A 16956-nucleotide genomic window follows, 5' to 3' on the forward strand; every position below is an offset into this window, starting at 1 on the left:
GGCTCTGCTCCTGGCTAACCAGTGACCGAATGAGAGGACATGGCGTCAAGCTGCACCAGGGGACGTTTAGGCTGGACTACTGGGAGGAATTTCTTTCCGTAAAGGGTGATTCGAAACTAGAACGGGCTGCCCAAGGAGGTGGAGGAGTGACCGTCCCTATAGATGTTTAAGGAAAGTCCGGACGTGGCCCTCAGTGCCACGATCTGGTTGACAGGTGGTGATCTGTTATAGGTTGGACTCGATAGGACTTTTCCAGTCCCATCGATTCCGTGCTCCACACGCCGCTATCGCCGCCCCTCAGCGGGCACCCGCCACTTCCCCTCCGCCCGCCCACAGCCAAGATGGCGCCGGGCAGCGCCGCGGCTGCCAGCACTAAAGATGTTCACTAAAGATGATCCGCGCGTGCGCGGAAGGGGCGGGGCCGGTCCGAATTCTGGCGGGTACTGGCAGCGCGCGCTGCGGTGAGCGGGGTGCGTGAGGGGATCGGGGCGATCGGGGCGATCGGGGCACAGGAGCGATCCCAGGGCACAGGAGCGATCCCGGGGCACACGGATCGATCCCGGGGCACAGGAGCGATCCCGGGACACACGGAGCGATCCCGGGGCACAGGAGCGATCCCGGGACACACGGAGCGATCCCGGGGCACAGGAGCGATCCCGGGGCACACGGAGCGATCCCGGGACACACGGAGCGATCCCGGGACACAGGAGCGATCCCGGGGCACACGGAGCGATCCCGGGGCATGGAGCCTGGTCCGAAGGTCGGGGAGCCCCAGAGGAGGTTGGGGTTCTGCTGGGTGGGAGAGGCGGCCGAGCGGAGGCCCGAGAGCGGAACCGTGAGGGAAAAAGCGCGGGGTCCGCGGTGCTCATTAGCCTTCTCTGCTGGTGCGAATTATGCAGTGTTGCTAAAAATGAATATTCTGGAGCGTGAGAAAATTATCAAAAGCTGAGTTTATGGGCGAAACAAAAGATTCTGCATCATGAAGTTCTGTTAGCACAGTTAGACTTTGGGTTTGTGACTCATTCGGTCTCAGTGGATATCCCATCTGTCTTATCCAAGCTTCCCTGGCCCATTCATGTCCGCCCGTGCTGATTGTTTTTCGCAGACCCTTCTCCATTAAATGGAGAAGCTGTGAGAAACGCAGAATGCGCACTTTTGAGAATAACAACAGTTAGACTTTAATAACTAGTTAAATGCTAGTTGTAATTATGGTGTACTCAGTGTAATCAGATGAGGTGGAAATGGTTATTACTATGAGAACGTGGTAGGCATTTCTTAAATTCTCTGTCTGTAATGGGATTTTTTTTTTTATAAAAGTAGTATCCTTACACTGCAGCAGGTTCAGCGTGGGTCAGACTTTTGATGTAGAAAATGTATGTGCAAGTTTAAATGTGAAAGTTTTAAATGGAGCCCTCATCTGCAGCTGTAAACAAAACCAAGTTGGTGGATTGCAAGTTGTCAAATAAGGAGTCTGAACACAATATATATTTCTAGATGAGGTATATGTACTTTAACAGTTTCACTTTTGTCCTCCCCATAACAGAATATTTTGTCTTGAGGGGCTCTTGAAGAAGTCCTGGTGAAACTATGGACGGTAAGGGAGAAAATTTTCTTTCTTTCAGTGGAAAGCTTGTCTTCTTATCAGCCTGTTAGTTAGTAAGTTCAAGTGTTCAGAAAACCCAGTAAGGCTTTTAGCAAAGGAATTTACATTCCACTGAGTTTATTTGCTGAGGTTGCCTCTTGCTTTCCTTCTTGTCACTTTCCTGTGAGGCTGCTCTGTGCCTTCCCTGGTTTGGTGTTTTCCTCAGCAGCAAAGGCTAAATCAGTTTCTTGGTTTTCATTTCTGCTCTGTCTGTCGCGTTTTTCTCTCTGTACTTACTCTTCTCCATTTTTGTCCCTTTGTCCCTGCTTCTTTGTTCTCTGTGTTTTTCCATGAGCTAACTATATCCGAAGATATGCTTTGTTGCCTGCCTTGCACCTCCCTCTTTCCCTTCCATTGGCAAAAGCCACATGGGTGTCTGTTGGCTACAAGTTTACAGGTTCCAGGCTTTTCTGTATAACAGCAGCTACTGTTGAAGGAACTTCATAGGAGGAAAAGCCAGTGCTGAGTAGCTGGCAAGTTTTCTGCTGAGTTCATAACCTGTGCCACAAGCTGAGAGCATCTGCAACTACTTTTCCATCTGGCCTCACAGCCAGAAGCTTCTCTAGATGCCTTTAGCTAAACCTGAAGTGTATTTTTTTTTTTAATGCTGCTTGCTGCTTTGATTTAGTTTCAGTTGTCATTAGCTTGTAATCAAGGTGTCTTGGATGTTTTATTCCTTAGCAGCTTTTCTTTAACTGGAGAGAAATAACTCTGAGTCTGATTTTTGCCTTAGCTGATGATGACTTGGATCTGTTGGCTTCCCTCCTGGAAGAAAACGAAGCAACTGAGGAAAGGAATTCTCCTGAGGAGGAAGATGCTCCAGAGGATGAGGGTGGAGAACCAGATGAATACGATGAGCTCTTTGATGCAGAAGATGATGCATCCTACACTGAGGAGGTTGATGCTGAGAACAGCATGATTGATGAGGAGAAGGAGAACTTGGCTACATTGTTCGGAGATGTAGATGACCTGCTGGAAGAGGAGGAGGCAGAGAAAGCTGTCCCCACTTCAGCTCCCAGTCAGGCAAAGGAGAAAACCAATGAAGAACTGCAAGGTTTCTGAAACAGCATCTTTGATCTGTTTTGTTTGATATATTCTGTCTCTAGAGAGCTAATGGGCAGGAGATATGGCCTCCCTCTTATTGATTATGGCTGGAGAGGAAATACTGAAAGGCCTTGTGAGAGATTCTAAGTTCAGTTTTCAGTGTCCAGTGGCCAAATTCACCAAACCTCTTTTCCTAAAAGAAAGGCAGAGGACTTAAGTAAGCCAGGGAGACTAATAGAGCTGTGCTGAGTAGCATAGGGAGGGCTGCCTGTGTACCTATGCCTTGTCTGATGAAGAGCAATCTTGCTGCAGCCTTCAGGGCAGGCATCAGACACCATCCTGGCATCTTTCACCAGCACACCAGTACTTTCCCCCTCAGGGCTTAATGACAGGAGGTTCTGCCCTACAAGTGTGGAAGTTATTGTGGCAGCAGAGTCAGCCACAGCTTTCCTGTGTCCAGGCTGTGTATTTGATTATATAAGGAAATACTTCTTTATGCTAAGGAGTGCAATCATCAGCCATTTAAATTGTCTGATGGTGAGTAAGAAAGTTTTATTCAGCGTGGGAAGGAACATGCCACAATTAAGTAAAATATTTTTCTGAGAGGACCCAGCTCCGGACTATGTGGAAAAGTTTGCCTTCACTATGAGCTGTGTAGAATCAAGTAAATCTGCATTGTGACTCAAGTTTTCATTTTCTAAGTTTCCGTGATGCAGTAAGACTGCCAGACTTCCAGGGATCTCATAAATCCCTGTTTGCAATGGCTTCCTGCTGTCTTCATTATTATCCTTTTTCTTCTCCTTTCTTTCCTAGCTGAGCTGAGAAAATTGCAAGAACAGATGAAGACGTTACAGGAGCAGTTGCAGAAGACTGCTCTTGGGCAACAATCCAGTTCAGGCCCTGAGAAGAAAACCCCTGGTAATGATGGTAATGAAATGGATTAATTAATTAAATGGATTTATTATTTATTTGCTTACAAATGTGAGTTTGTAGGCAGAATTTAAAATAATCCTGAAGTGGGCACTAAGTAGCAAGGAGCAATGGCGGTCTGGTATATTCTCACACAGGTTGTTTCTTACAGGTACAGATTAAATCAGTTTTGGTCTCTGCATCATGAATTAATTCTACATTGAGCACCTTTCATGACTAAGTGCTCCAGACTCTTCTGGAGGTGTCCCTTCTTACTGGCAGATGTTTGTACACCCAGTATATACAGCTGTGTCCATTGCTATAGCTTGTTGGATGTCGTAATGAAACTTCATGGAAAGATTGCAAAATAGGATGTTTCTACTTTCCACACCTTTGAGGTTGCAGTGACATCCAAAGTCTTAAGTTGTCATGGGGAAGAGTCTTTGGGGCTTTTTCAGCTGTTGCATTTCAGCTGACAGCTTGGCTGAAAGATTTTCATGTAGGGCACTGGCTTGGATTTATTATTCGGGAATTACACATTTTGGAGCAGAGCTTAGAGTCTGAATCCAGATCCCGAGGTCTCATAGTTTTTTGTTCCTTTTGCCAGGTAAATCTCCCTGTCTACCCTTAAAGGAAAGGAAACTTCAGAAGCTGCAAGAGTCACCATGCTTCTCAACCCAGCTGGGCAATCCTTTACCACCAGCCAAGCGAGGAATGCAGAAATCAAAAGCATCCTCAGCAGGTACCATTCTCAGTCCACATTTTATTAAACACACTGAGCCTCTGTCGAAAACTTATAGTTCCCAGTAGTGGTGTGGACACATCCAGGATAGTGTTATACTACTCACTGCACCAGGAGTGGTTTGGTCACAGTGGCAGAGAGCTTATTACAGTTAATTATTGCATTCTTTGTAATGGGACCTATGCCTTTTTTCTTCTGCTGAAGAGAACAAGATTCCTCCTCCACGGCAAGTCCTCAGTCTGGCGTTCCAGCCCCTCAGGTCTGCCGTAGGGAACACACCCAGTAAGGTGACCAGAGAGAAGACTTCTCACGTGCCTGCATGCTCCAGTGCAACCACTCAGCCAGTGTCTGTGGAAAGCTTCTCAGGACTGAGATTAAGGTCAGCAGCTGGGCTCGGAGCCCTGTCTGGGGACAGCCCCTCCAGTAAAGGCAAAGAAAACACAATGTATATACATGGTTTAACTATGTCAGATTAGTCACTTGTCATCAGGGGATGTAACACAAAGCCACAGCAGGGGCTGGTTGATCAGTACTCGTGTAACATTGACTTTCATCTTGGTACCACATTTCTGTTTTCACCTCTGCTCTTTTCTAAGAGAAAAGCTCTTATTTCATTAGCGCTGCCTTTCCTGGGGCATCCTCAGGGGTGGAGCAGGGAAGCAGTGGGCATGTGCAAAGCCCAGCTGAGCTCCAGTTGAGCCAGTTTTTGCTGTACACAGAAACCTCAGGAGCCACTCACCATCCCTATACTCAGTGTGGCCACAAGAGGACTCTGAATCCTCACGGTGTCCTCACCAGAACCCAAGCTGTATTCCCAGCTCAGTCAGCCATTCTTGGTTAGTCTGAAATTAGCAGAGTTTAGTGCAGGCTTGGGGCTGATTTGCAATGCACCTATTTGGACAAAAACCAAGTGTCCACGACCAAGTGTCATCAGTAGTTTTCTGATATGGGAGGTTTTATTTCAAGTGACTTCCGGGTGAAGTAAGGCACAGAGGTGTAAGATGTAGTCTCCCCAGGAAAGTGCTGGTTGGTTTTGATTTGTGCCAATGAATGTGTTGTCTTTTACCTGCTTTCACTGGATCTAGAAAGCCCCGGGTGTCTTCAGCTGAAATGGACAGGAAAATGGCTAACAGGAAGCTCATCCGACTGTCACAGCTGAAGAACAAACTTGCTACTGAAAATCTGGAGGAAATAGACTGGGTCACATTTGGAGTCATAGTGAAGAAGGTCACTCCTCAGAGTGCAAATAATGTAAGTGACTTCATTGTATCCCTTGCTCAGTTCAAGTGAAATGCTGGTCATCTTTCCTGAGAAACTTTCCTAGATCTTCAAATTAATTAGCCAGCTTCATGTAGTTAATGGAAAACTTCTGTATTCAAGATCTTTGCTTGTCTGGTTTCATCCAGTATTGTATGTATCCCATAGAAAGTTACTGATGAAATAAATCTGGATATGCCGTGGTTTTGTGTGTTCAGTGGGGTAAAAACCTCTTTATTCAACAAACAAGTGTGCTGCCCAGTTTTGATATCAGAAAGGTTGGTGGTAGCAGAATTATTTGCTGTTTTGGCCTGTAAGAACTCCAGAACTGGCAACATGGATGGCTGGAGATACTGTGTCTAAGCTCTCCTGAGGTTACAAATTATGCTTTTCTAAATCAGGAAAATCTTGGGGAAAAGTCAGAATATCTCTTTAAAAGAAACAGCCAGAGGGGATGCGGTCAGTGTGTCTCCATCAGAGCTGAAAGGAAAAGGAATGTCTTCCAGGGCAGGACCTTCAGTATCTGGCGGCTGAACGACCTGCGGGACCTCAACGAGTGCGTCTCACTCTTCCTGTTTGGTGAGGTCCACAAGGAGCACTGGAAGACTGACCAAGGCACAGTCATTGGCCTGCTTAATGCCAACCCTATGAAACCCAAAGAAGGCTCAGATGAGGTGAGAGGACTTTTCATTCAACTGTGGATAAAAACCTATAGCTGAACCTTTTCATATTTGGTTGAGATTTAGCTTTATAACATATCTTCAGGTTGAAATTGCAGCAGTCTGCCCAACAAGTTTGAATTGCATTCAGGTAGTTGCATGGTGTGTATCTGCTCCTGGGCTCCTGGAAGACTGGACTTCAATAAGTCCTATTAAGCATTTAAACCCAGAGTTTATTTCAGTTTTTAATCTGCTCTTGGTAGCAGTTGGCTTTTCCACAAATATAGGGAGTGCATTTTCATTTAATTTTATTCAGCTACTCCAGTGCAACACCTATTTCAACCTAGAGGTCTCTCAAAGCCCAAAAAGGTGAAGCACTTTCTCTCGTCTAATTCAAGCATGAGATACAATTACAAAATGTTTCTGATTCAAAAATCACAACAGAGAAGCAGCAACATTTGATTTATTAGACAAACAATGTATTATGTAAATATGTCAGTTGATACATAGTAGTTCACTTGTTTAATTAATTATTTATAAATGCAGAACATTAAAGATGGCTTCATTTTACTAATAAATCAATATATTTTTAATTGCACTGCAATGTAATCTGTTTCCAGTTACTTCTGTCAAGGGGAATTTCAGTCTAGTAGCTGATCACATAGTGTTCTGCATTTTAAATTGTCCAAATAGAAAAATTAAGGATCTCATTAATTGTCTTTTAAGCTGTAGAATAGCTTAAGCTAGCATGACTAGGCAGTAGATAGTCCCATTGGTGAGCAAAAAGGCACACCAGATTTAAGAGGAAGGCTGCATTTAACTGAAGAATGGCTCTCCGTAGCTAAAATGTTCACATTTATTACTACATTAAAACTGACTTCTGAAATTGTCCCCAGCTACAGACAACAGTCCCTGGTGTATTTGGTTGTGTGAATTGGACACTCCTCTTGCACAGGACTCAGTTTTGATTGGACCAAGACATTTGGAGAAGGACAGAGAGCCCTGGTACAGCTCTTCCTCCCATCCCCTGCTGGATATGGGGGTCACGATGGTGTCAGAGTCAAGCAGCTGTACAGGAGCATTTACAGCACAATTTGAGCTGCCTTAGGCGCTTTTTGGTTTCCTGAGGCTCTGAGCATAGAACACAAATGTCTTTCATCTCTTTGTGAGAAACAAATTCACCTTTTTCTTTTTAACTGAGCCATTTCTCAACCTAAATAGGACACTTGGTTTTCTTAAGCTAGGCCTGCATTTGAAGACTATGTTGTTAGTACCAGAGGTACTGAACCAGATCAAAGACAAACAAGTGACATCTAGAAAGAGGCCTATCCAGGAGTGTTCTGATTTCTGTCCAGGTGTGTTTGTCCGTTGACCATCCCCAGAAGATCCTTCTTATGGGAGAAGCTCTGGATATGGGCACCTGCAAAGCCAGAAAGAAGAATGGTGATCCTTGTGCACAAATTGTGAACCTGGTCTGTATCTCAGTAGTCAGGGCATTCCTAAACTGCTGGTGAAAATCTGGCTGATGATTTTGTACTGATACTCTGACTTTTTTACTTGTTTCTGGATCTTGACTTGCAACTAACTAAAGTGGGTGGAGAAAGTGAGAAATGAAACCCAGAGGAGCTGTTTCTGTGCTGTCACTGTGCAGGGGATTTCCCTAAATGTAAGGCTGGTGCTGCAGTGAAAGGAGATGGTCTTGACCCATGATGCCATACCCTTTCACTCTCCTTTGCTCCAGTGCAAGCTTCCATGCACTGCGCTAGAGAACTCATCCAGGGAAAAATAACATAAGATTTTTTTGGGGGGGGAATGGCTATTTTTTTTTTAATGATTTTAACCCAATGAGCTCTCTTGTCCAGCATAGTTGCAAGTTGTTACACCTGAATGTGGGGCACTAGAGATGAGAGAAAAAACGGTGTTGGGATCCTTCTTTTAGGACGTTACTGACTTGTAGTAGTTTAAAGGACTTGTGGATTATGTTACTTCATGGCTATGGAGATGCTGTGATACCGAAAGGAACCTCATATCAGTCAGAAGGGCTGTAGATAGTAGAGTATCAGAAGGAGCAGAAAAAAATGAAGGAATGAAGAACTGGGGAAGAGCTGGACGTGTGGGAAGTGGGAAGACAAATTCAGAAGGTACTTGTACTGAATGAGGACTGTGATTGCAGATCCACTCCAGGAGGAGGCTCTGCATACAGTACATAAAACTGAGTAGAGTCAAGAATACAGAGTCTGGGCAAGAGGTCCTGGGTGGGATATGAGTTGACTTAAAGGAATAGCCTTAAAATTCCTTGATGCACAGAGTTGTTTCCAGTGATGAGTATAGGCAATTTAACTTTGTTTTTTGTTGCTCAAGTGTGGGCATATTTTTGCTTAGTTGATCAAATGCTGGCATACCACAGTGGAGATGTTATTTCATTTTAGCCATACAAGGGTGCATGTGGGTGAGAGGAATGAAGGAAATTGTAATTGCTGATGTTCTGTAACAGGCTTCTCCCGTTTCTTTTCAGAATGACTGTGAATATTGTCAGTATCACATACAATCCCAGTACAAGAAGGTCAGCTCAAAGCGGGCAGATCTGCAGTCCACCTTTTCTGGTGGCCGCATTCCCAAAAGATTTGGTCGGAAAAATCCCACTTTGAAGGAGAGGCTGTGTCAGGATGGGTTTTACTATGGAGGAGTCTCTTCAGCAGCATATGCTGCCTCAGTGTAAGATAAACCATTTCTTTCCCTTGTTCTTGAACAGAATTTCCCTCTCCAGTACAAGGGAGCCTGAAGCTATATCTAAGGGAGTCTATTCATTTAGAGAATGCCTTTGCCTTAACTACATTCACCAAATAGGAATAAAGCCCCACATTTGGCATAATCCTACAGGCCACATGGGATAACAGAGCTGCTGTTTGACAGGAAAAAATTTAAGTTGGTACTAAGATGTGGTGAGGGTTGTTTTTACCTCTACATTACTACTGTGGTGTGAAGCCAGGCAGCTTTGTGTTTCAGAAGATTAATGGGCTTTGAGATCATGATATCCCAAGCATTCAAGTCTCTGAGATTGTAACTGTATTTTCTTATGGCTTACTGCATTTAATCCCAGAGTCAGAGTTTTCTGCATTTCCTCATGTCTTCTTTGGCTGAAATAATAGTGTCACTCTGGGTTAATGAGGAAATAGGATTGACCAAGATCAGTGTGCATCCCATAATGGCCGAGTCCTTTATCCAAATCCCATGAAGACAGCCGTGGAAAGATGAGTCACAGCTGGATCCAGCCCTGTGCTTGGACACAGCTTTTATTCCCTTACCACTGCCTTCTGATACCTGGTGTGACTCCACAGTAATGAAGCAGTTCCAACCTCCTTTCTGTCCCTGGAACAACCTGTGAGCAAAGCAAAGCTTTGATCTATGTTTAGTTTTCCATTAATGCATAGGAAATACATATCTCAACAAAAGGAGAAATGGGAGATCCTAAACATTATGCTGGAATTTGAATTTAGATTCACATCCTTCCAAAAAACAGACAGATGGCCCTTTGGGGTGGCTGGAGTTTTGTTGTATCATTGGGCTAGTATTCAGGCTTCTGTCCTTGCTCTAAGCATGGGAAAACTGAAGTTTTATATTTGTTTCCTCTTTCTAGTGCAGCAGCTGCTGTGCCAAAAAGGAAGATTCAAACCACTCTCTCCAACCTGGTCGTGAAAGGATCTGATGCAATTGTCCAGGAAACCAGGCAGAAAATTGGTACCCAGTTACCCCCAAGTAGTCTCTTCACTCTTTAGATGTTTTCAGTTCAATGTGTAGATGTGTCCTAGGGCCTTCTAGTCGCTGAATGAACCTGGCAGTCACTTTGGTGCAGAAGGGGTCATTTGCAGGCAGCTTCCTCAGTTGGTGAAAACTCCTCTTCCCTCTTGAGATCACAATTTCAAGGCAAATGTAACTAAGCAACTGCGTGGCTCCATGCATCTTTTTTACATCAGTGCCCCCAAATTAAGTCTCCTGTTCTGTCTTTGGACAGTGACAGAAGATCTTTGCCAGATTAATGGGAATTGGAAATTTTAAGAACTTTGAACCGGAGAATTTATTTTATTTGATTAAAATAAATTACTTCTGTCAACCTTGAAAGCTTCTAATGAATACTAAGTATAAATCAGTCAGGTTTGCAATGCAGAAGACCTCCTGAGAACCCACCTTGTTTCTAGTGCTTTTCTTTTGTGTCAAAGCATGTTCCTTTTGTCGCCCCTGGGATGTCACCAGTCTTCTCTGCCTCTGCTTTGTTTCTATAAAGCACTTAATATTTATGCTCCTTGTAGAGCAGGTGACAGATTATTCAAACTGTGTTCTAGATGCCACTTATTCTTATTTGCATCTTTCAGTTCCATCAGTTGCCTCAGACAACATAGTGTATGTCCATAGCAGCTTTTAGCTGCTCTTAATTCTTCAGGGATAAAGTATGGAGGGCTTCAGGACTCCAAGCATCCTAAAAATGGGAATGGTGGGAGTAACAGAGACAGCCAAGGCTGATGAGGAACTGAGTGACTGAGTTCCTGAAGGGATAGAAATGTCTGTGACAAATGACAAAACCTTGGGCAGCCAAATAGAATGTAAATGTTGGTCTTGCTTTGAGAAGTGGTCAGGTGACCTTCAAGGGTTTCTTCCGACCTAGACAACTTTACATCCCGAAAGCCAGGCCTGCTTTCCTTCCTCACTTCAAATCTGTTGTATTTCTGCCTCTTCCACTCAGGTGCAGCAAAGAGACCCATGCAGTGTTCTGAAGAATTCAGGGAACTGCTGGCACAGCCAACTTTCGGAGCACGAAATCTCTGCAAACACTGGACCAAAACAGGTATTGTCCTTTTGCCTGAAGGAAGACCCACTCCTAAAATCACTCCACCTCCTTCTGAACAAAGTGGCTTTTTATTTTGGTTTATTCTTTTTTCCCAGATGCTGAAAAGAAGCAACGGGCAAATTTCCAGTCTATCTCTGCTTCAGCACTGCTCAAGCAACAGAAACAGAAATTGCTGGAGGCCCGAAAAAAGCGGTCTGAAGAGATTCAGAGGCGGTAAGACAAACTGGCTTTCACAGGAAGGGCTCTGTTATTGTAGCCTTAAGGATAGCTGTGTTTTCACTTCTTACTTCTCAGCTTTGAGTGATGCTTCTCTCTGATTTTAGCTTTGAAAACAATTGGTCATTCACTCTTTCTGGTGACTTTTTCAAGTCATTCTTGATTTCAGTGATCCCCAGTGAGTCCTTTACCAGTCTCGTTTTCTTCTCCCAAATACCAAAATTGCTGTGTGTTTCTTTTAGCAATTAAAAGGCCAAATAGTAAAAAATCATAGTCTGCATCCCCTCCAATTTGTGTCTTAAACATTTCTATCTCTGACTTGTGTCCCTAACTGAATGATTATTCTTGTCTTACAAGGTTTCTTCAGAACACAGGTAAAGCCAGCACTCCTGCTCTCCCGTCCTCCTCCAGACAGACCTCCCTCCATTCCCCAGTGCCTGGGGCGGAATTTCCCAAAGCTGCAAAAATATCAACTCCTAAAAGGCCCAGGCTAGGTACAGGCTTCTCAGAAGGAGAAGATATCCTCTTCTTTGACAAGTCTCCACCTCCAAGGCCAAAGCTAGACAGCTTGGCAGAAGCCAAAAAGGTACCAGCTCTTTTGATCTTTTAAGTATTAAAGAGAGGTTAAGGGAAATTTGGTTTGTCGTAGGAGTCTTTGGTCAGATATGGCCCAGCTCAGTTCTGGTGTTAGTGAAGTTTCTCATTTGTGGGACCACACTGGCCTACATTGCAGCACACAGGATACCTGTGGTTCCTGATAGCTGTTAATGCCAAAGTCCATGCTGCCATCTTGCCTTCAGTCAGTCTCTTAAGGCAAGGGATTTGTGCTGAGAATCCCTGGAGTGCTAAACTCTGGCATTGCTAGTGCGGTGTATTGCAGGTGTTTTCTGTTTGACAGGTAGGCAAACAACTGATTTAGCTGTGTTGTGTCACGAGTCTGGATAATTTTGTTTTCTAGCCAAAACAGACTGGATCTTTTTTTTGGCAAAAATATGTTCATTTGTTTGTCAAAGACACTTTTCCAGCTAGAATGAGGAAGTCTTAGCATTCTGGGAGTATGAGAAGGAATAATACTAAGAAATTTTCTATTAGTTCCAAATTATTATTATCAGTTTATGTGGAAATCTCAAGTGATTTAATTTCTCTGAAAAACTTACTGATTTGTGAATCGGGTAAAGCTCAGCTGCAGAGACACTAGGCCTGGTAACACCTGTGGAGAAGTGATTTTATGGTTTGGGAAGTCACGAGAGGTTGGGTGTATGTCAGAGCTGGGAATTTTGTTGGGCCTCTCTCCAGCCAGCTCCATGCTCAGGCCAGTGGATGTTCTCTCTTCCAGTGAGTGGATGTTCTCTCTTCCTCTGCTATTTCTGGAAGTAGGAGCTGGGAGACAGACAGGTCACCAACACTTCCCCTGCTCTTTCCTGTTTTCTAGCTGGCGGCAATACAACGACTACGAGCAAAAGGCCACATTCTCCCTAAAACGGATCCAAACAGTGTCAAGAGAAAACGGACTGATGCTGAGGATGTCCTAGAAATTGTTGAACGAGTTGAGAAAAATGTTGCTCAGCCACAAGGTGCAGAAGCAGACAATGGTATGTACTGTTAGCTTCTGGAACAGAAAAAAAAAGTGCTTCTGTCCTACTGACAGAGCAGGACTTGCTCTGGGTTAAGGACTTAATTGCTGTACTGAAAAGAGGCGAAATTAGGTCCGTTTGGAACTTCAAGGGTTTGTTGGACAGACTAAAAAAATCTCTAACCCTGTGGAGAAAGTGTGAAATGTAATCTCTGATAGCTCCCTGTGCTCATCTCTGTTCCCTTTCTTCCGGGACTTGAGCATCTGCAGTGCAAGGCTGACTTCACCAAGGGAAACCAAGAACTAATCCCACCTGGGGAAGTATCTGAATTTTTTGTGGGAACTTGAGATTGCCTGCTGGTGATTTACTGTGTGATGTTATATGAATTGTTTAATTCCCTTTAAAGTTTCTTCATCAGTCAGTGAGGGAACACTGCTTGCACTCCTGGGAGTAATGTGAAAATTCCTAGTACAGTGCTTTGAGAGAAGATGCAATGTTATTTTTAAAAAATTATTTTATTTTTCTGAAGCTATATTTTGAACTTGTTTTCATGTTCCCAAACTATGAAAGGCTGCTGTTTGACCTCAACATCTGCCTGGGAGAGCTGAGACTTCCAGAATCTCTTGCAGTGAGCAAGTTTAGCCATCACAGCCTTGTTTTGTAGGACTGAACCTTTTTGTCTCCCTAGAAATGGATGAACTGGAACCTGCTCAAAAGAAACGGCGTGAGCAGCTGGCCTATCTGGAGTCAGAAGAGTTCCAGAAAATCCTGAAGGCCAAGTCCAAGCACACAGATGTCCTAAAAGAGGTATGGCCTCCATCCAGCCATGACTGAGGGCTTAGAACTGGGAGCTGACTGGTCTTTGTGATTTCAGCAAGAAGCAGGCACCCAAACATCTCATAGGCTCCAGATTGTCCCAAGGACTAGGGCTGGGTGTCTCTGGGCACACAGGGCACAGTGCCTGCAAGTCAGCACTTTTGCCTTAGGGGTGAGGTCATGTTGCCAGTTGACATCAGGTTTTTTTGTTGTGTTTGGAAGAATCAGTGAAGTTTCCTATTGGTGGATAATCAAAGAAACCCCTCTGCCTTAAAATCAAATGAGCCATATGCCTATTTTGTCCCTCATTACTTGGCATCTTGGCCACATAAAGCCAGCTGCCACCTTCATCTGTGGCTCATGTCAGCTGTGAAATGCCATCAGGTGCCCTGAAGAGCTGAGGTTGGGTTTCTCACACTGGGGACTCTGCTGAACACTTTCTCAGGGTTACAGCACCTCCAACGGCACAGGACTCTTATCTTGGACACTTATTGGCATGAAGTCATAGTTGTTTTAAGGTCTTCTGGGGAGTAGTATTTGGCTAAGACCCTCTTCCATTAATTACATCTGCCTACCTGACTTCTCTCTGCACTGTCCTCATGGATGTGTGCTTATTTCAGTACTTCCTGCTGTTGTTAAACCTTCCTACTCTGCATTTCAGAGGTGGCTCATTTCAGTGCTGGTGAACTACAGCCTTTATACAATAATGGATTATTTGAAGCAAGAGAGATGTGTTTCTCTGCTTCCAGACTGCAGTCTGCTTCAAGCAGGCCTAGTAATAATTTGCCCTAAGGCCATTTATGGAGTGGCTTCTCCCCTCTTTGTGTCCTCACAACCCATTTTGTGTGCCCCACAGGCTGAGGCTGAACTGCAGGAGCAATACTTTCAGCCACTGGTGAAAAAGGAAGAACTGGAAGAGAAGATGAGGAACATTAAAGCAGTGAAATGCCGAGTTGTGACGTGTAAAACGGTGAGTGAAGGGGAGCCAGGGTACCAGCAGGGGACTGGAACACGGATTCTACAAAATGGTGCTGAATTATCCTGCAGATTCCCATCTGTCACTGTGTTGGCTGTGGTCCAGTGCAGGGATTGATGTTTTGTTCCTTATGCCTGTTGCTGAGAGCAGCCTGTGCATGGAGCGACTGAGACATGGCAAGGTTTAGTGCTGTGCTCAACATCTCAGCTCAGTGCTTATGCCAGTGCTTCCATGGGTATTGCTGTCCTGAATTTCTGTTTCTTCCGGCAAGTGCTTCATACCAGGACCCTCAGTTGCCCATATTTCATGAAAAAATAAGCAAAGTCCTTGAAAACATTAACACTGGGTGGGCAGGAATCCTCTGTCTGCATTTCCAGGGATTTTGCCATCAGGAAGAGGAGTGGAGCTTTTTGACTGTCCCAGATGTACTGAGAGGAAGGGAAGCATTACCTCTCACAAAGTTTCAGCCCCTGCTGAACTTACCCTCTTGCTGCCTTCCCTACCTGTTTTGGGATTGCACAGAGGGACGCTTGTGCCCTATGAAGTGCTGGGAGCAGGACCATGGTGGTGGCAAGGGGAGGATGGCATTAGAAGAAGCAGTGACAAAGCCTAGGGTGGTGATCCAACTGCTGGGCTCCTCAGGATGGGAGAGGACAGGGATGCTTTCCTCTGAACATTCGGCTGTTGCCAGCCCTCACAACAGGTCTCATATGCTCGTTCTCTCTCCTCCCTGACAGTGTAATTACACCTATTTCAAGCCTCTGGAGACCTGTGTGCAGGATAACCATGACTACCTCTGGCACGATGCCATCAAGAGATTTTTCAAATGTCCTTGTGGAAGCAGAGCTATTTCCCTTGACAGGCTTCCAAAAAAGCACTGCAGGTAAGAAATGAGCTTCATGAAATAGTGACTGGGACTACGGTACTGTCCCTTCACAAGTAACTTGTTGTGAGTCACATACCTGTGTCCTAAAAGGGGAATATTAGCCCTTGTGCTAAGGGCCCCACATGGGCTGGGTGTGGGGCTACTTTAGGATCCCCTCACACTGTGTAGCAGACACAGCACAGTGGTCCTCACTTGCCATCTTCATCTTTCAGTAACTGTGGCCTCTTCAAGTGGGAGCGAGATGGGATGCTAAAGGTAAGTGTGAGCCAGCAGTTCTGAGCACCTCAGCACTCCAGCTGCTTCCTGTGGTACTTTTGTCCCTCTCTTTGGTTCTGTGCCCGTACGAGCTCCCAGCAAAGCCAAGCAGCTCTGCATTTCATCAGGCACACACAGGTGCCTGCAGGCTGTGTTAGAGTGGACTTCTACTTTTTGCTTTCTGTTCTCAAAGATTTGTTTTATTTAACCATGGGGAAATGGCTTTTGAACAAAATTGTAAGAGTTCAGAATGTCAAGGTCCTTAGAGGGTCTGTCAATGTTTAGTCAGGTAATTTAGCCCTACCACAGTTTCTGCCAGAGAAGTGTTTGGGAGACACCACACATTCAACTTATTTTCTTCATGGTTAATGTTTCCAGGAGAAAAAAGGCCCGAAGATTGGTGGAGAAACGCTTTTGCCAAGAGGAGAAGAACAACCAAAATTTCTCAATAGTCTTAAGTGACCTGGAGTTGATTTTTTTTCACAACATATGGATGGATTTTTGTGTCTGAAACACACATTTATACTGGACTGCCAAGAGGATTCAGATTTTAGTGATGAATCAGTAGGGGAATCAGTTTTTGATGAAAATATCATCTGCCAAGTGTCCACCAGGCCACTTGGATATTGCATGTGCATGGATATTGAACTTTGATATTTTTTTAATTGACTGAATAAGACTGCATGTGAAATACATATTCATGCCTGTTCTTTCCAACTACCAACACAAGAGTGATTTCACTATTAGGTGACAGACATCATGAATGGGAATGATTGTAGATTCCATAAGCACTTATGAAATTAATACTCTGATGTGTTCATGCCAACCTGTCTTCAGCTCGTGGACAAAAAGGGGTGTGAGAGGGTTGTAGGCACTGAGTATTCTCCATTGGCTTCAAAATTACTCATTCTGAACCCCTAAGAATAGATGTCAAACAGTAGTTCTATGCTTTTCCTTGGTTTACCTGTTATAAAACTCTTCCATGACTTTGGCCCTGCTAGCCAGCAGTGTTTATGCTGGAGACACGGAGCTCCCTGTCCCCCAGCACCATCCACACTACAGTGTTCTTGTGGCTACAGACCTGTAGCTCCCATTTAAAAAAAAAAAAATCAGTGAATCTGGCACCATTTTGTGAGT

General features: G+C 44.5%; 1 protein-coding gene across 1 annotated transcript; it reads left to right on the top strand.

Annotated features, from left to right (window-relative positions):
• Window positions 1–365: 365 nt before the first annotated feature.
• LOC131592467 (protein MCM10 homolog) lies at window positions 366–16427 on the top strand. The gene is made up of 20 exons (XM_058863994.1): window positions 366–470; window positions 1544–1594; window positions 2376–2696; window positions 3500–3604; window positions 4203–4337; window positions 4542–4716; window positions 5423–5588; window positions 6101–6268; window positions 7609–7725; window positions 8769–8968; window positions 9891–9991; window positions 10992–11135; window positions 11222–11309; window positions 11670–11898; window positions 12745–12870; window positions 13538–13693; window positions 14559–14672; window positions 15416–15561; window positions 15777–15819; window positions 16198–16427. Exons 2-20 carry the CDS (start codon window positions 1588–1590, stop codon window positions 16279–16281), a joined length of 2625 nt encoding a protein of 874 aa, XP_058719977.1. The 5' UTR covers window positions 366–470; window positions 1544–1587; the 3' UTR covers window positions 16282–16427.
• The last annotated feature ends 529 nt before the right edge of the window (window positions 16428–16956 follow it).

This window comes from Poecile atricapillus, chromosome W (assembly GCF_030490865.1).
Source record: "Poecile atricapillus isolate bPoeAtr1 chromosome W, bPoeAtr1.hap1, whole genome shotgun sequence".
Taxonomy (NCBI): domain Eukaryota; kingdom Metazoa; phylum Chordata; class Aves; order Passeriformes; family Paridae; genus Poecile; species Poecile atricapillus.